This window comes from Malassezia pachydermatis (assembly GCF_001278385.1).
Source record: "Malassezia pachydermatis strain CBS 1879 chromosome Unknown scaffold3, whole genome shotgun sequence".
In the NCBI taxonomy this organism is placed as follows: Eukaryota; Fungi; Basidiomycota; class Malasseziomycetes; order Malasseziales; family Malasseziaceae; genus Malassezia; species Malassezia pachydermatis.
This window is the reverse complement of record NW_017253140.1, coordinates 1,222,979-1,236,078: the sequence shown is the minus strand read 5'-3', so window position 1 is coordinate 1,236,078 and position 13,100 is coordinate 1,222,979. Positions and strand designations below refer to the sequence as shown.

At 53.0% G+C, this 13,100-nt stretch overlaps 6 protein-coding genes across 6 annotated transcripts; 3 read left to right on the top strand and 3 right to left on the bottom strand.

Annotated features, from left to right (window-relative positions):
* Positions 1–72: 72 nt before the first annotated feature.
* Positions 73–1,746, bottom strand: Malapachy_1237 (myo-inositol-1-phosphate synthase; the record flags this gene model as incomplete). The annotated part of the gene is made up of 1 exon (XM_018135744.1): positions 73–1,746. The coding sequence occupies one exon, from the start codon at positions 1,744–1,746 to the stop codon at positions 73–75; it is 1,674 nt and encodes a 557-aa protein (XP_017992190.1).
* Positions 1,747–1,991: 245 nt separating this feature from the next.
* Positions 1,992–4,485, bottom strand: Malapachy_1236 (hypothetical protein; the record flags this gene model as incomplete). The annotated part of the gene is made up of 6 exons (XM_018135743.1): positions 1,992–2,011; positions 2,057–2,255; positions 2,283–2,290; positions 2,324–2,618; positions 2,646–4,410; positions 4,436–4,485. 6 exons carry the CDS (start codon positions 4,483–4,485, stop codon positions 1,992–1,994), a joined length of 2,337 nt encoding a protein of 778 aa, XP_017992191.1.
* Positions 4,486–4,594: 109 nt separating this feature from the next.
* Malapachy_1249 (shwachman-bodian-diamond syndrome protein) lies at positions 4,595–5,539 on the top strand (the record flags this gene model as incomplete). Its single annotated transcript, XM_018135756.1, has 5 exons — positions 4,595–4,599; positions 4,725–4,776; positions 4,805–4,848; positions 4,877–5,006; positions 5,033–5,539. 5 exons carry the CDS (start codon positions 4,595–4,597, stop codon positions 5,537–5,539), a joined length of 738 nt encoding a protein of 245 aa, XP_017992680.1.
* Positions 5,540–5,553: 14 nt separating this feature from the next.
* On the bottom strand, positions 5,554–8,313 carry Malapachy_1230 (vacuole protein; the record flags this gene model as incomplete). The annotated part of the gene is made up of 2 exons (XM_018135737.1): positions 5,554–6,236; positions 6,294–8,313. 2 exons carry the CDS (start codon positions 8,311–8,313, stop codon positions 5,554–5,556), a joined length of 2,703 nt encoding a protein of 900 aa, XP_017992185.1.
* Positions 8,314–8,872: 559 nt separating this feature from the next.
* Malapachy_1273 (hypothetical protein) lies at positions 8,873–9,931 on the top strand (the record flags this gene model as incomplete). Its single annotated transcript, XM_018135778.1, has 1 exon — positions 8,873–9,931. One exon carries the CDS (start codon positions 8,873–8,875, stop codon positions 9,929–9,931), a length of 1,059 nt encoding a protein of 352 aa, XP_017992634.1.
* Positions 9,932–10,315: 384 nt separating this feature from the next.
* Positions 10,316–11,609, top strand: Malapachy_1242 (dead-domain-containing protein; the record flags this gene model as incomplete). The annotated part of the gene is made up of 3 exons (XM_018135749.1): positions 10,316–10,323; positions 10,368–10,505; positions 10,544–11,609. The coding sequence occupies 3 exons, from the start codon at positions 10,316–10,318 to the stop codon at positions 11,607–11,609; spliced, it is 1,212 nt and encodes a 403-aa protein (XP_017992683.1).
* Between the last annotated feature and the right edge of the window lie 1,491 nt (positions 11,610–13,100).

The window sequence follows — 13,100 nt, the reverse complement described above, 5'->3', positions numbered from 1 at the left end:
AAGAAACAAGAAGAAATCGACAAAGGGGCACTATGGGAGTACCTACAGAAGCGGAACAAGGACGGAACACATTTACCAAAGACGCGTCTCCAGCAGCAGATCGCTCTCAGGCGCGAGTGACAAGCAGGCGCGCAGGAAGTTGGTCACAGCAGCACGTTGGCGGTTCAAGCTGTTCACCACATCTGTGCCGGGCTTGACCAGCGGCGCCTTGAGACTGTAGCTCAGCAAGCTCAGCACCGAGTACATCGACTCCCATTCCGGCTCGGCGTCGCCAGGCACGCGGTACGTGATACGCGTCATCAGCTCGGCAAGAATGGCCAGGTCAATGAGCAGCGGGCTCGCGAGAAGCGAGTCTTCACACAGGTTCGTCACGTACAAACGGTTGCGGCCACCCATGCACAGCTCGCTGGTGTAGTCGTCCATCGCCACCTTCTGGTCGCCCACCGCAGGAACGTACTTGATTACAATGCAGTGGTCCGGACGCTCGCCCTTCACAGCGGCGGAACCATCCGCCTTGGCCGGCTGGCCAGGGCGGTAGAGCAAATGGTTCGCCTCGCAGCAGTCGTCCACGACACTGCTCTTGCTAATTTCCTTGCTGCGGAACTGGCGCTGCGAGCTGAGGTTGTAGCCGTCATTGTTGCCCAGATGGTTGTAGCTCGCAATCGACAGCGGCTTGATGCCGGCGTTCACGAGGTACTCGGCCAGCACACTCTTCACCTTCGTCTGGCCGGTCTTGAGATCGTCGCCACCGATAAACGCCTTGTGACGCTCAGCCAGCTCAATCGCACCCGGCACAAACGTGTTCTGCGGCGCACCGTTGATGTACGGCACATTTTCAAGGATACACGCAATGGCGAAGATGGTCGACGGCGAAACTTCGTCGTGGTCCTTCTCCACAGCCGCCAGCAGGTTGTCCGCCGTGTCGTTGACACCAGGAAGGATCTCCGCGTAGCGCTCCGTGTTCGCAGTCCACACAACCACCACCTGGTCCAGGCCATGCTCGCGCTTGAACGCACGAATGTCCTGACGCAGCTGCTCCACGTGCGCTTTCTTGCTCGTGCCCGGAATGACATTGTCTGCGCGCTCCTCCTGGTTCGCAGCAATAAAGTCCGGGTAGTACACCGACGGCAACGGCTTAATTTCTGCCATCATAGGCGCCACCTGGCGCTGCAGGTCATAGTCCAGCACCTTGGCACGCTCCATGGCCTTGTCCAGCGGCAGACCGCTAATGTCCCAACCGCCCACGACAAAGTCATTAGGGTGGACCATTGGCAGCACATTGCTGAACGGCACCCACACATCCTTGCCAGTAGAAGCATCGCTACCCAGACGGATGGTCGATGCACGAACAAGTGAGCCATAGTAGTTGGGCGTTTGCAGACCGTCCTTGTTGTGCCACTGCACATTGTGACGGTTCGCCAGAATCGTAGCCGTAATGGTAGTACCATTGTTACCACCCAAACCAACAAGCATCAAACCCGTCTTGGGCAGCGCACGCTTCGTACGGAACTCAAACTCTTGCTTGTACGGCCTAGCCACAAGTTCCTCCACACCATCGGCGCCAGCTTGGCGCTCAATGTGTGTGTTCTGGTACTCGTACTGCGCTGTTATGTACTCAGGCGAGTACGTCAAGCGGTCCGAGGCCACACGAATCGTCTGCTGCTGCTCATGGCGGGCAGCCGTAGGGTTAGGGGCCGTGCCACGCGCCGAAGCGTCCGTGGCAGACGAATTAGCAACCGGGGCCATACTGTTTTCAATCACTTAAAGAGATAACGTTTACTTGGAAATTAACGGAGGAGCACAAGTACGCTTGGTGCCCCGGTGCTGATTATGCGAAGAGCACAACTGGTTCGAGAAAATGGTTTCCTATTGAAAAATCCTTCTAGAGCGCTAGAAGGATAACGTCAAAGGGTAAAGGACAATCTCTCCACGCCTACCCCGGTTTGTTGTTCATGCGAAGAGTCATACTAACGAGCCACGTGACTATATGCTTAGCGCGACTGCGCACGCCCTAGATATTGGACGACTAGCGTAAGAGTGCCTCAGAAATACGTACCGGCCCAAGCGCCATTTGCACGCCAAGACGCATCACGCTGGTCCATTGCCTCCGCTTGGCCCTCTTTCAGGCCCACAATGACATCCGCTTTGCATGTCCGGAGCGCCACCAAGTCAATAAGACCAGCTAGCGACCCGAGCGCTTTCTCGAAAGGTGTCTCTGGCGGCCACATGGCGTCCTGCGTCAATTTCCGATAGTTCTACAGTCAGAAAAGCAAATGACGTACCAAGTCCCCTATATGTAAGTAAACGCACGGAGCCAACGTACCTTTGAAAATCACAAGATCGGAAGATTGCAGCTCAGCCAACAAGGCAGGAGCCGCTTCAGGAAGGTGCCCATAGCTCTCCGGCTGCGTCCAAAAGTCGCCAAGTGGTCCAACGCTCGCGCCGAGCGGTGCATCGCTGGGCATCGACAAACGGAATCGCCCAGCATCAAAGTGCTCGCGCCAACGACGTGCCATGGAGTGAATAGGCGTCATAGAAGGCACAGCGTGGTTACCTGTAAAGAAATCCTCGGCCAAAAGCTGGTCCAAGGTGAACCACACATCCTTCACACACGTATCCTGAATGTTATTCCAACGCATACGTACACTGACAAACCAAGGCATGGTCTTAGGATGGAATACCACTTCTTTCACCACAGTCATATCTTCATAGCGCTTCATCTCAGCGGCACGCACATCGGCAGCCACCGCATTGGAAGAACGAGATCCGAAACAGTCGCTGCCAATGCGCACATTGGTACTGCCTATACGAATCGCCGCTTCCAAATCGGACGACATGCCCATACTCAACTCCAAACTCGTATCTGACAAGTCTTCATACACGCCCGATACCTCGCCAGACGGTGTCCACCACTTGGTCGAAGCCAATTGCTGGGTAAACGCAGTATCACGCCGCAAGGCCTCGGACAAGTGCTTCCGGGAGGCCACCAATACATCAAAATCGGGGTTGCGGTGGCTTGCCCCTTGCGATGCCTGGCTATTGGACAGCGAACCAATGGTCATGAGGCCCTGAAAGCGCAGATGAGGGCATGACAGCATAACTTTCTGCGCCACAGCGAGCAGCACAGGTTTCTCGCCCTCGCCAGACCATGGCTCCGTCATGGCTGGGAGACCACTCTTACCTTCCTCCCCGCTCGTATTCACCTGAATGAAGATGTTGAGCGGCTGTGTACGCCGTGCCGCATTTTCTGACTTAGCCACGGCTTTTTGTAGGCCCATCGCCAGCTTTTCCGAGTCCACAGACTCAACCAGGTACAAGTTCGGCACAGCTCCTAAGAGCTTGGCCTTGTTGCTCTGCAGGCCACCGATAAAGTGCCACTGAATATCCTCCGGCAAAACTTGGGACTTTTCCACGAGCTCTTGTACATAGTTCTCACCAAAATGACGCTGTCCTGTGCGCTCGTACACGCTCATAATATCAGAAGGGGGATGGAGTTTTGACACGGCCAGGAAGCGTGGCTCCTTCTTCACTTGCGCTTGCTTGCACACGTTTGAAATACGCTCCTTCACTCTAGATACACGCTTTTCAAGCTCGTCACTTCGCCCCTTAGACGCAGTAGCAATAGGCGCACGCAACGTCAGCAAAAAGTCGGCCAGGAGCAAATCAGTGATGAGCTCAAAGCCCGCATTGTCCAGCACAATATCAACACGGCCTTCTTGGATCGTTCGTACTTTGTTCCATACCTTGGGGAGGTCGTTCACAAGAAGATGAGCTGCTTTCGCAGAACGTTCTTCGTGAGACGTCGCTTGTAGTTTTTGCAGATGCGTGTAATCAACATTCGTCAGCAAGCTCAAATCAGTGGCATTCCCCCAGAGCGAGGAGGACATAAGTTCTTGAAACAGAACATCAGTGCCAGGCTCAGAGGCCTTGTAGTTGCTAGACTTTGACAACAATTCTTCGATCCATGTAGCACAAGCATGAATTCCCCGACCAGAGGCACGGAATGTATCGACCTTAGACTGCATAAAAGGATCGTAATCCTGCCAGTTTTTCGACGTTTCAAACAAGAGCCGAAGACGACGATACAAATAGCACTCTGTAAAGAGCCAGTCTGCGTTGTGCCAGCTGGGCTGCGTAGAAGAAATCACAGCATCATACGATTCCGTCGTAGGCGCCTTGCTGTTTCCTAACGTGGATGCGTTGTCCGCAGTTACATTCAGCGTATTGAGTGGCCGGTCGCGTGTGAGCTCGTACTTGAGACCAGATATCTTTTCGATAATACTCTTGCCCTCTTCGACTTTGCCGGTCATCGACGCTTCGTTCGATAGATCATGACACTGTCGAAAAAGGCCATCGACCACTTGTGTGAGGATGGTCGGCCAGCGTTTGACAGCCGTTTCGTGTGCAAACCTTGCATTAGTGAGGACAAACGTACGTATTTTTCATGGCAACATTGTACCGAGCTACTTCGGGGACGTAGCGCATGGTTGGCAACGAAAAACCGCAAGGGTGGTATGTGCGCAAATAGGGGCCAAATTGTCCACATAGATGGCGCAACGGCCGACGAAGCAGCTGTTCGCATCGCACATCCACCATGCCGTATGTAGGAGCCATGTGTACGCCGACTGACCCACAGGATCAATTTACGTACGTATCTCGCTTGCTGACTTGGTTTTCAGCTTCGAATAATTTCAAGTATGTATACATGGCCATGCTCACCGTAGAATGACGAATGTCTCCGTGATTCGGTTGCGTCGCGGTGGCAAGCGTTTTGAGGTACGTGCTACTCTGTTTCTTATTCCAGATTGCCTGCTACAAAAACAAAGTGCGCGAATGGCGCTCAGGCGTGTGCGTACCGTGCTCTCTGACATTCTAGTGAAAAGGACTTGGACGAAGTGGTCCAAATCGAGAATGTGTTCCTGAATGTCTCGAAAGGCCAAGTAGCCTCAAATGAAGATTTGAAGAAGGCGTTTGGCACAGCAGACGTACAGGAATGCTTACTAGAGGTATGCCTATATTGCACTTACCCTAGATTCTCAAGAAGGGCGAGCTTCAAGTCGGTGAGAAAGAACGTAGTCACGAGCTGTCGAACCTCTGGTTGGAAATCGCTACGATCGTCGCGCAAAAGTGTGTGGAGCCCAGCAGCCAGAAACCCTATACGGTGGGTATGATTGAGAAAGCCATGAAGGATGCGCATTTCAGCGTGAAGCCTACCAAGTCGGCGAAGAGTCAGGCGTTGGACGTGATCAAACTGTTGCAAACCAAGTCTATCATCCCCTTGGAACGTGCCCAGATGCGTGTGAGTGTCACGATGCCGGCAAAGGAGGGCAAGCGTTTGAAGGACAAGATTGTGCCTCTCTTTACCAAGGTAGAGGAGGAAGACTGGTCGGATCTATGGGAGATTGTGGGTACCATTGACCCTGGCTCGCTTCGTCAAATTAATTCCGTGGTGGAAACTGAAGTCAAGGGTGATGGTGGCGTGGAGACGCTTGCGTTCAATGCACTGGGCGAAAACGATGAGGAAGGAGACGACTGGTAATTCTATAGAAACGTCTAGCTAAGTCGAGATACAAGGTATGACATCAAGCAGTTTTGCTCGTCGGTCGTGACACGGAGCAACACTTGGACGAGTTTCCTGTACACTTGGGTATCGTTTCTCGCAATTTTCGTCAGCGATTCCACTTTGAGTTGCCACACTCTGGACTCCAGGTCGGCTACCACCGTTGCATCCCGTGTTTGTTGCGACAAGCATGTAAGCTCACCGGCAATGGTGCCCGCCAGCATAGCTTCGTGAACCACATAGTCATCTTGCGAGAAAATATATTGTGCCTTTAAAATACCGGACTCAATGAAAAAGAGCGCATCTGGCGAATCACCACACTCCCATAGGACCGTGCCCTTGTCCAGCATACGCTCCTCCAGCTCCGGCACGAGAACACGCATAATCTTATCGTTGTCCTGGTCTTCCGGGTCCATGTATGGGCCCAGCGTAGACGACAGCAGAGACAGCAGGTGCTTGGTACGCGCCGAGTCCTTGTCTTTGGCGGGCGCATTGTGCGTTGAATCCACTTGCAAGGACACGCGCTTGGCGGCTTGGTGAAGATGTTCGTAGCGGGGTGAGTTGACCAGCGAATCGTCCAATTCAATCGCCGGCTTGCTGCGTCGTGTCCCAGGCACCCGCAACGACCCAGCGTCAGACAGCGTAGCGCGGCTCAGTTTCTTTCCCGCGACAAGTCCTGACGAATAGAGGCTGCGCAAGTACTCATCTGCCTGTTAGTCGCGTCCATACATACTCTCTGTCCATTCCAGCGCCTCATTGAGATGTGCAAACACTTCGACGCAAGGCGCTACTTCGCCCCACAAATCCACATTCTGCAGCGCCATGGCCACGTCGCCATCGAGGCTAAGTCCACAAAGCACGAGGTGCACGCCCTTGTTGGAAAGCATACGGTGAATGCGCGTCATAGCCTCGGCTGCAGAAAAGTCCATGCTGCTCACCAGAGAGAAGTCCATGACGAGGAACCGAATCGGGTTCTTCTTCCATGTGGCCAAGTCCAGCATGCGCCGTACAAGCTGCTCAATGGAATTGATCGTGCCAAAGAACAACGAGCCTTGCAGTTTGAGGACCTGCGTTTGGCTACCGGCCTCTTCCAGGAACTTGCGCTGGTGCATTTGGCGGCGCACTGTGCTGCGCGCTGACTGCCCTGTGAGCACGGTTCGCACCGGATTGCGTCGCGACGTTTGCATCACGAAAAATAGACAGGCCAGGATAATGCCGACCAAGCTGCCAATCACAAAGTCCGACAATGTCATCACAACCACAATAATGAGGATGGTAATGTACTCAATATGATTCACACGGCCTAGTGTATCCCAGATAGCCTCACGCACCAAATCGAGACCCAACACAAAGATCAACGCCCCCACGACCATGATGGGGAGGTATCCAATCATGCTGGGGCCCATAATCCACACGATCGAAGTCGCACCTGCGAGCATCAGACCACTCAGCCGCGAGCCCCCGCCGACACGGTAAAAGAGTACCGAGTTGACATAGCACAGATAGTTGGGGACCGAGCCCAAAAAGCCGGCGGAAATGTTGGAAATGCCATGGGCAATCAATTCCCTGTCAGTGTCGACATTGTCTTCATTCACACTCACGCCAAGCGCTGGCACATTGAGGGGGACATGCAGAATCCCGAAAAAGACCAGCGCCATCTGCGTCGGCATCGTCGCCCAGAGGGCAGCCCAGTTGGTCTGTCGGAAGTCAAAGTACGTGTAAAAGCGATAAAATGGCGCATTGGTAGATTCCTGGATATCAAATACCCAGCCTCGTTTCCACAGTGTATCCATGCTTAGGCCACAGCCCAGCAATGTCACAACGTAGAAGAGCACAGGGATGGTTAAAAAGTAGCCCGGCATCAAAAGCGGATGATGCACACGCGAGGAGATCACATTCAGCAAGATGGCCAGTCCCAATGGAATAGCCCACTGGAAAAACACTTCCCAATTGGCGGTGAGTGTATGCAGGGTCTTCATATCGTACTTAAAGCCGCCTTCTTCCTCAATGCGCGCTGCGACAGCAAAGCCTGTCTCCATGAGGAAGACACCCACACCGCCAATACAACCGATGAGGATATGCCGCGGGAAGTAACTGATAAGAATACCGAGACGCAGTGTGCCCAATAGCAAGAACAAGAGACCTGTAAGAATGGAAGAGAGGGCAAAGGCCACCATGGTGGTAGCCACGATACTCACTGCGTTATCATCGCCCACCTTTTTTACAATAACCTTTACAAGAATGTGATAGAAAGGCACCACTTCAATCATCATACTACCGTTTCCAGCCTTAAAGATGGAGCCGCCCAACGAGTATACCAGCTGGGAAATGACACACGTAGCGAAGAACATAGATACACCATCGCCGCCAAAATTGGCAAAAATCGGCATCGAGGTGGGGAAGGTAATCATACCATACGAAACACCATCCAGTATATTCAAAAGCAAACCTAGCACCACAGCGGGAATGTTCCGAACTGGCTCCATAGCGTAGCGACCCGCGTCTTCCCAGGTAATGTTCTTCACTTTGCCCAGCAAACGTGCACTCTGCTTCTTTGTCGAGGCTTTCTTCAGCTCAATCTTGGTCTTCAAAACACTCCATTGCTCATCCACCGACTGAAACACCTCCGTACCACTCGTGATATTCTTCTGCGAGCTTGGCAATGCATCGTACATCGATGGACGACCATTGAGAAGCGGCGATGACTCTGTCGTCGGTAAATGATCCTCATCCTCGTCATCCGCGGACAACATGACCGATGGGTACGATGTACGCCGATCCCCTAAGGGACTACAGATCGACGCTCCGGTGGTGTCGGCATCATCACTCACCACCAAATCAGCCAGTTCAGCCGTCTCTCCGCGGATATTATCTGACGTGGCCGTATATGAGGACGGGAAAAAATCGTCGCTTTTCTGGCGAGCTTCAGCCAGTACATTCTGGAACCGGCTGGCTTGTTAGTAGGGTTGGATGATCCATACGTACTAGCTGCGACCCTCAAAAAAGCTGAACGATGACGCCGTCGCCTGCTGCGCCTGAGAAGAGGGACTTTGCAGACTTCGTCCAAACCCAGACTCGACATCACTGCTCTCATGCCGCGATAAAGCACGGTGACTCATTGACCTTCGTTGAGACATCTACGACAGGTATGCCTGTCGAACGCAGAGCGAAAGACGCGCCAAAAAGGTGGCTAGCTCTGTTATCAGAGCAGCACGGACGTTGATAGTATGTTTAGTCAGCGATCCAACCACCGTCGTGCCAGTCCCATCGCGACAAATAGCTTCCTTCGCCGACCGATCCAGGCGAAAACAGATGGACAGCGCACTGACCGATGTGCCCATGGAGGGCGAAGAGGCACCCAAGCGCATTTTTTATAATATGCCCGATGAAATGGTTGGCGCCGAAGAAGACATTGAAGAAGAAGAGCTGCCACCAGCGCCTATAAAAGAAAAACCAGACACTGGCGTACCGCCGCCTGCCCCCAGCGTTGATGCTCACGATGCTCTTCGTGTTGATGCACTCCATCTGGAGGGTGAACCTATTAATCAACTCTCTACATCACGTCTCATGGCTTACGTGGCTTACTCCGGTACGCATGCGAAAGGCATCGAATGGATCAATGATACCCGCTGTGTAATTGTATTCGACTCGTACGAGCATGCGTTGCAAGGTTTGGAGCGTCTATGTTACGATCCATGGGAAGAGACAAGGTTTCCAGAAGACGTAGCGAATGAAAACAAGGACGTTTTATTGCGTCCATGTCTGGCGATGGCCTTCCCTACCAAGCTCTACAATGCCATGGAACAAGAAACAGCCTCCGAGCTTCCTGCATTGCAGAGCCAACTCGATGAAGCACGCGCGAAATTGGAAAGTGCCGCAGAGCCCATGCCTGAAATTTACCGTGACATGGAGATGGAGGAAATGGAACGCAAAATCTTTTCGCGCGATCATCGCCGTATGAAGCAGCTCCGACAGCCTTTGTGGGTCCGCTTTGCATTACAGCATCACGATACAAAGTCGCCCAGGTCGGCATCGAAGAGCAACTGGTACCGTCAGCATGGACGCGGAGCTGGAAAAGAAGTGGTCACACGCTTGCTAGATGTAGGTGACGTGGCTTGGTCACGTCGTCGCCGACGAAACCGTGGCGGCGATCGGAAGCGGAGAGATAGACCACAGGACTACGAGGAAGACTACACGCCACTTTCTCTTCGCGACCGGATAGGCGGTGTACGACGCGATCGTGACTGGGATGACGACGACGCAGGCCGTCTTGTACGTGATCGTTCTGCCTCGCCAGACCGTGGATCTGATGTCCGTATCCGTGGTCGTGGTTCTGCCTATGCGCCTCGATCACGGGGCTGGGACTCATGAGTGTATAGATCTTTGCTATGGACCGCGATATGCCGATCCATATAGTCCGACATTTCCTTGCATGCATAGCTTCTCCACCAGAGGGCCCTCGATCGGGGCTGCGAGTCCCATCCATCACGTGCGCACATGCACCACTGTGCGTGGGGCGCGATCGTGCTGGTCTAAGAAAGAGTGCATGCGTCGGGTGAAAAAAGAATTTTTTTTATCGTCCGAGAATGAGAAATTTTCACTGGAATTGTCGCCGTCCAGAAGCTCTCTTTTACAACTAAGACGTGGTGCACTTCTAGAGGCACCATCTTACATCGTACTTAAACTTTTTCTTGCGTAGGAGACCTACGTATCTCGGAACTCTTCCGAACCCGCGAAAACAACTTACTACTCAACATGTCGAAGTATGTGCCACCATTCATTGGGAGAGCGAGTGCTAACCATACAGGCCTGAGGACGCTCCTGCCCCCGCCACCGACCTTCAGATCACTGACGGTGAGATCCAGTCGAACTGGGATGAGGTGTACGACAACTTCGACAACATGGGTCTGAAGCCCGAGCTTCTCCGTGGTGTGTTCGCTTATGGGTATGTGCCATTTATTTGATCTTGCTCTAACGACTCAGTTTCGAACGCCCTTCGGCTATTCAGTCGCGCGCCATTGTCCCGATCATCAAGGGTCACGATGTGATTGCCCAGGCCCAGTCTGGTACTGGTAAGACGGCTACCTTCTCGGTGGCTATCCTGGAGCGCATTGACCCGAACCTGAAGGCCGTTCAGGCTCTGGTGCTTGCCCCTACCCGTGAGCTGGCCCAGCAGATTCAGAACGTCGTTGTGGCTCTCGGTGACTACATGAACATCCAGTGCCACGCGTGCATTGGTGGTACCAACGTCCGTGAGGACATGGCCCGCCTTAGCGACGGTGCCCAGGTCGTTGTGGGTACCCCCGGTCGTGTGTATGACATGATCAACCGTCGTGCCTTCCGCACCGACCACCTGAAGATGTTCTGTCTCGATGAGGCCGATGAGATGCTTTCGCGTGGTTTTAAGGACCAGATGTACGAGGTGTTCCAGCTTCTGCCGCAGGACACTCAGGTCGTGCTGCTCTCGGCTACCATGCCGGAGGACGTGCTGGCCGTCACCAAGAAGTTCATGCGTGACCCTGTCCGCATTCTCGTGAAGCGTGACGAGCTTACGCTTGAAGGTATCAAGCAGTTCTACATTGCTGTTGAGAAAGAGGAGTGGAAGTTCGAGACGCTTACTGACCTCTACGAGACCGTCACCATTACACAGGCCGTTATCTTCTGCAACACCCGCCGCAAGGTCGACTGGCTTACTGAGCAGCTCCACGCCAAGGAGTTCACCGTGTCGGCCATGCACGGTGACATGGACCAGAAGGAGCGTGAGGTGATTATGCGTGAGTTCCGCTCGGGTTCGTCGCGTGTACTGATCACCACCGACCTGCTTGCCCGTGGTATTGATGTGCAGCAAGTCTCGCTGGTTATTAACTACGACTTGCCGACGAACCGCGAGAACTACATTCACCGTATTGGTCGTGGTGGTCGTTTCGGTCGTAAGGGTGTGGCTATCAACTTTGTGACTGAGGATGACGTCCGCATGATGCGTGACATTGAGCAGTTCTACAACACCCACGTGGAGGAGATGCCGCTGAACGTGGCTGACCTCATCTGATGTACTCTGCCTAGATTTTGGTTGTGCATTAAGAGTCACACTTTGTCGATTGTGTTCTTTGCGATTGATGGATGCGGCGTCTCTTAGCATGTCCCGAGATCATGGTGGCTGGTACGATCACTTATAGTTGTACGGACTCGTATACCAGCCTAGGTCGAAAATTTGATTCATGACGTTCGAATTATAGAATCGTGTAATCGGATCGTATGCCAAGCTGTGCCGTCGTTTGGCCATCTTGCCTGCATGTGACATCGCGCCGACGTACAGGTCGTGTCGTAGTCTCATCATCTGTCCATCACTTGCACGGACTGCAAGCATTGTCCACTTAAATGGATCTCTTGCGTAATCAACGTGTTCAGACACCCTGCATATGTGATCGAGCAAAGCGGTTCCTATAAAAGATACAGAGGTCAGTGTGGGTTCTCTGTGACCCTATGCCGGTAGCTTCCATGCCGTTGTCACGTAAATCGAAACGGCATCATGCATCTACATTCGGACAAAGAATGCAACTATCGAGACCGCATGCGCTCAGTGTCACTATTCTAGATTCATCTGCACAATCACCATGGCCGACTCATGCATCACCGCGCGCTGTACAATCAAACGGCCCTCTCATCCCAGCAATTCCCTCCACCTCCCCCACACCATCCCCAGGCCAGTCGGATCGGCGCACTCCACCTGTCAGCCCACGGCGGCGAGCGCATACAGCATGTCAACGATGCCGTACGTTAAAGGCAAGGTGTGATGAAAGTTGGCCACAGTGTTCCAATTGCCGCAAAGCCAATACTGAATGTGTCAAAGTCTTGCTTACCCCTGACGCGACGAGAAACTACATTGAATCGCTAGAAAAACGGTGCACGGGCCTGCAGCGTCGCCTAGACTCAATCCTGGAGCAAAGGCCAGATAGAGACACTGATCAGGCTATGGTTGTGCCTTCAGAAAAGTCATACATGGACAAGCCACCTAGATCCTGCACCTCAAATGCTCCTCCCGACATCTGGTTCTCTGACCCTTCAGATCAATCCGGTCCTTCCATTCCTCCCACATGGACTACTCTCACTCCGTCCTATCCAGACATGCATACTACTGTAGACCAACCATACACTACACCAATGTTGCTTCCGCCTATCAGCAAGGAAGCCACAAAGATCCCAACTTGGCCATGGCAGGACTCCTTTTTGTACCATCCCGACAAATCCGTGTCATCCACAGCATTTCATCCCGTCAATATCAACAAGTCATATGCTAATAAACCATTACCAGACATGGAGTATCCTACATCAAAGACGTTGGGAAATTCTCAGGACAATGACGAGCACCGCGGATCACGCGACTTAGACCCACTTACTTTTCTGCCTCATGCTTCCGTCCTCTCGGAGATAGGTCTTCCATGGGTAAACATGGAATCGCAGCCAGACTCCCAAAAGAACGAGGGGTTTCTGCGCATATTACCAGAAACAACGCCATCCTTGTCCACGATCATTCAGCCCC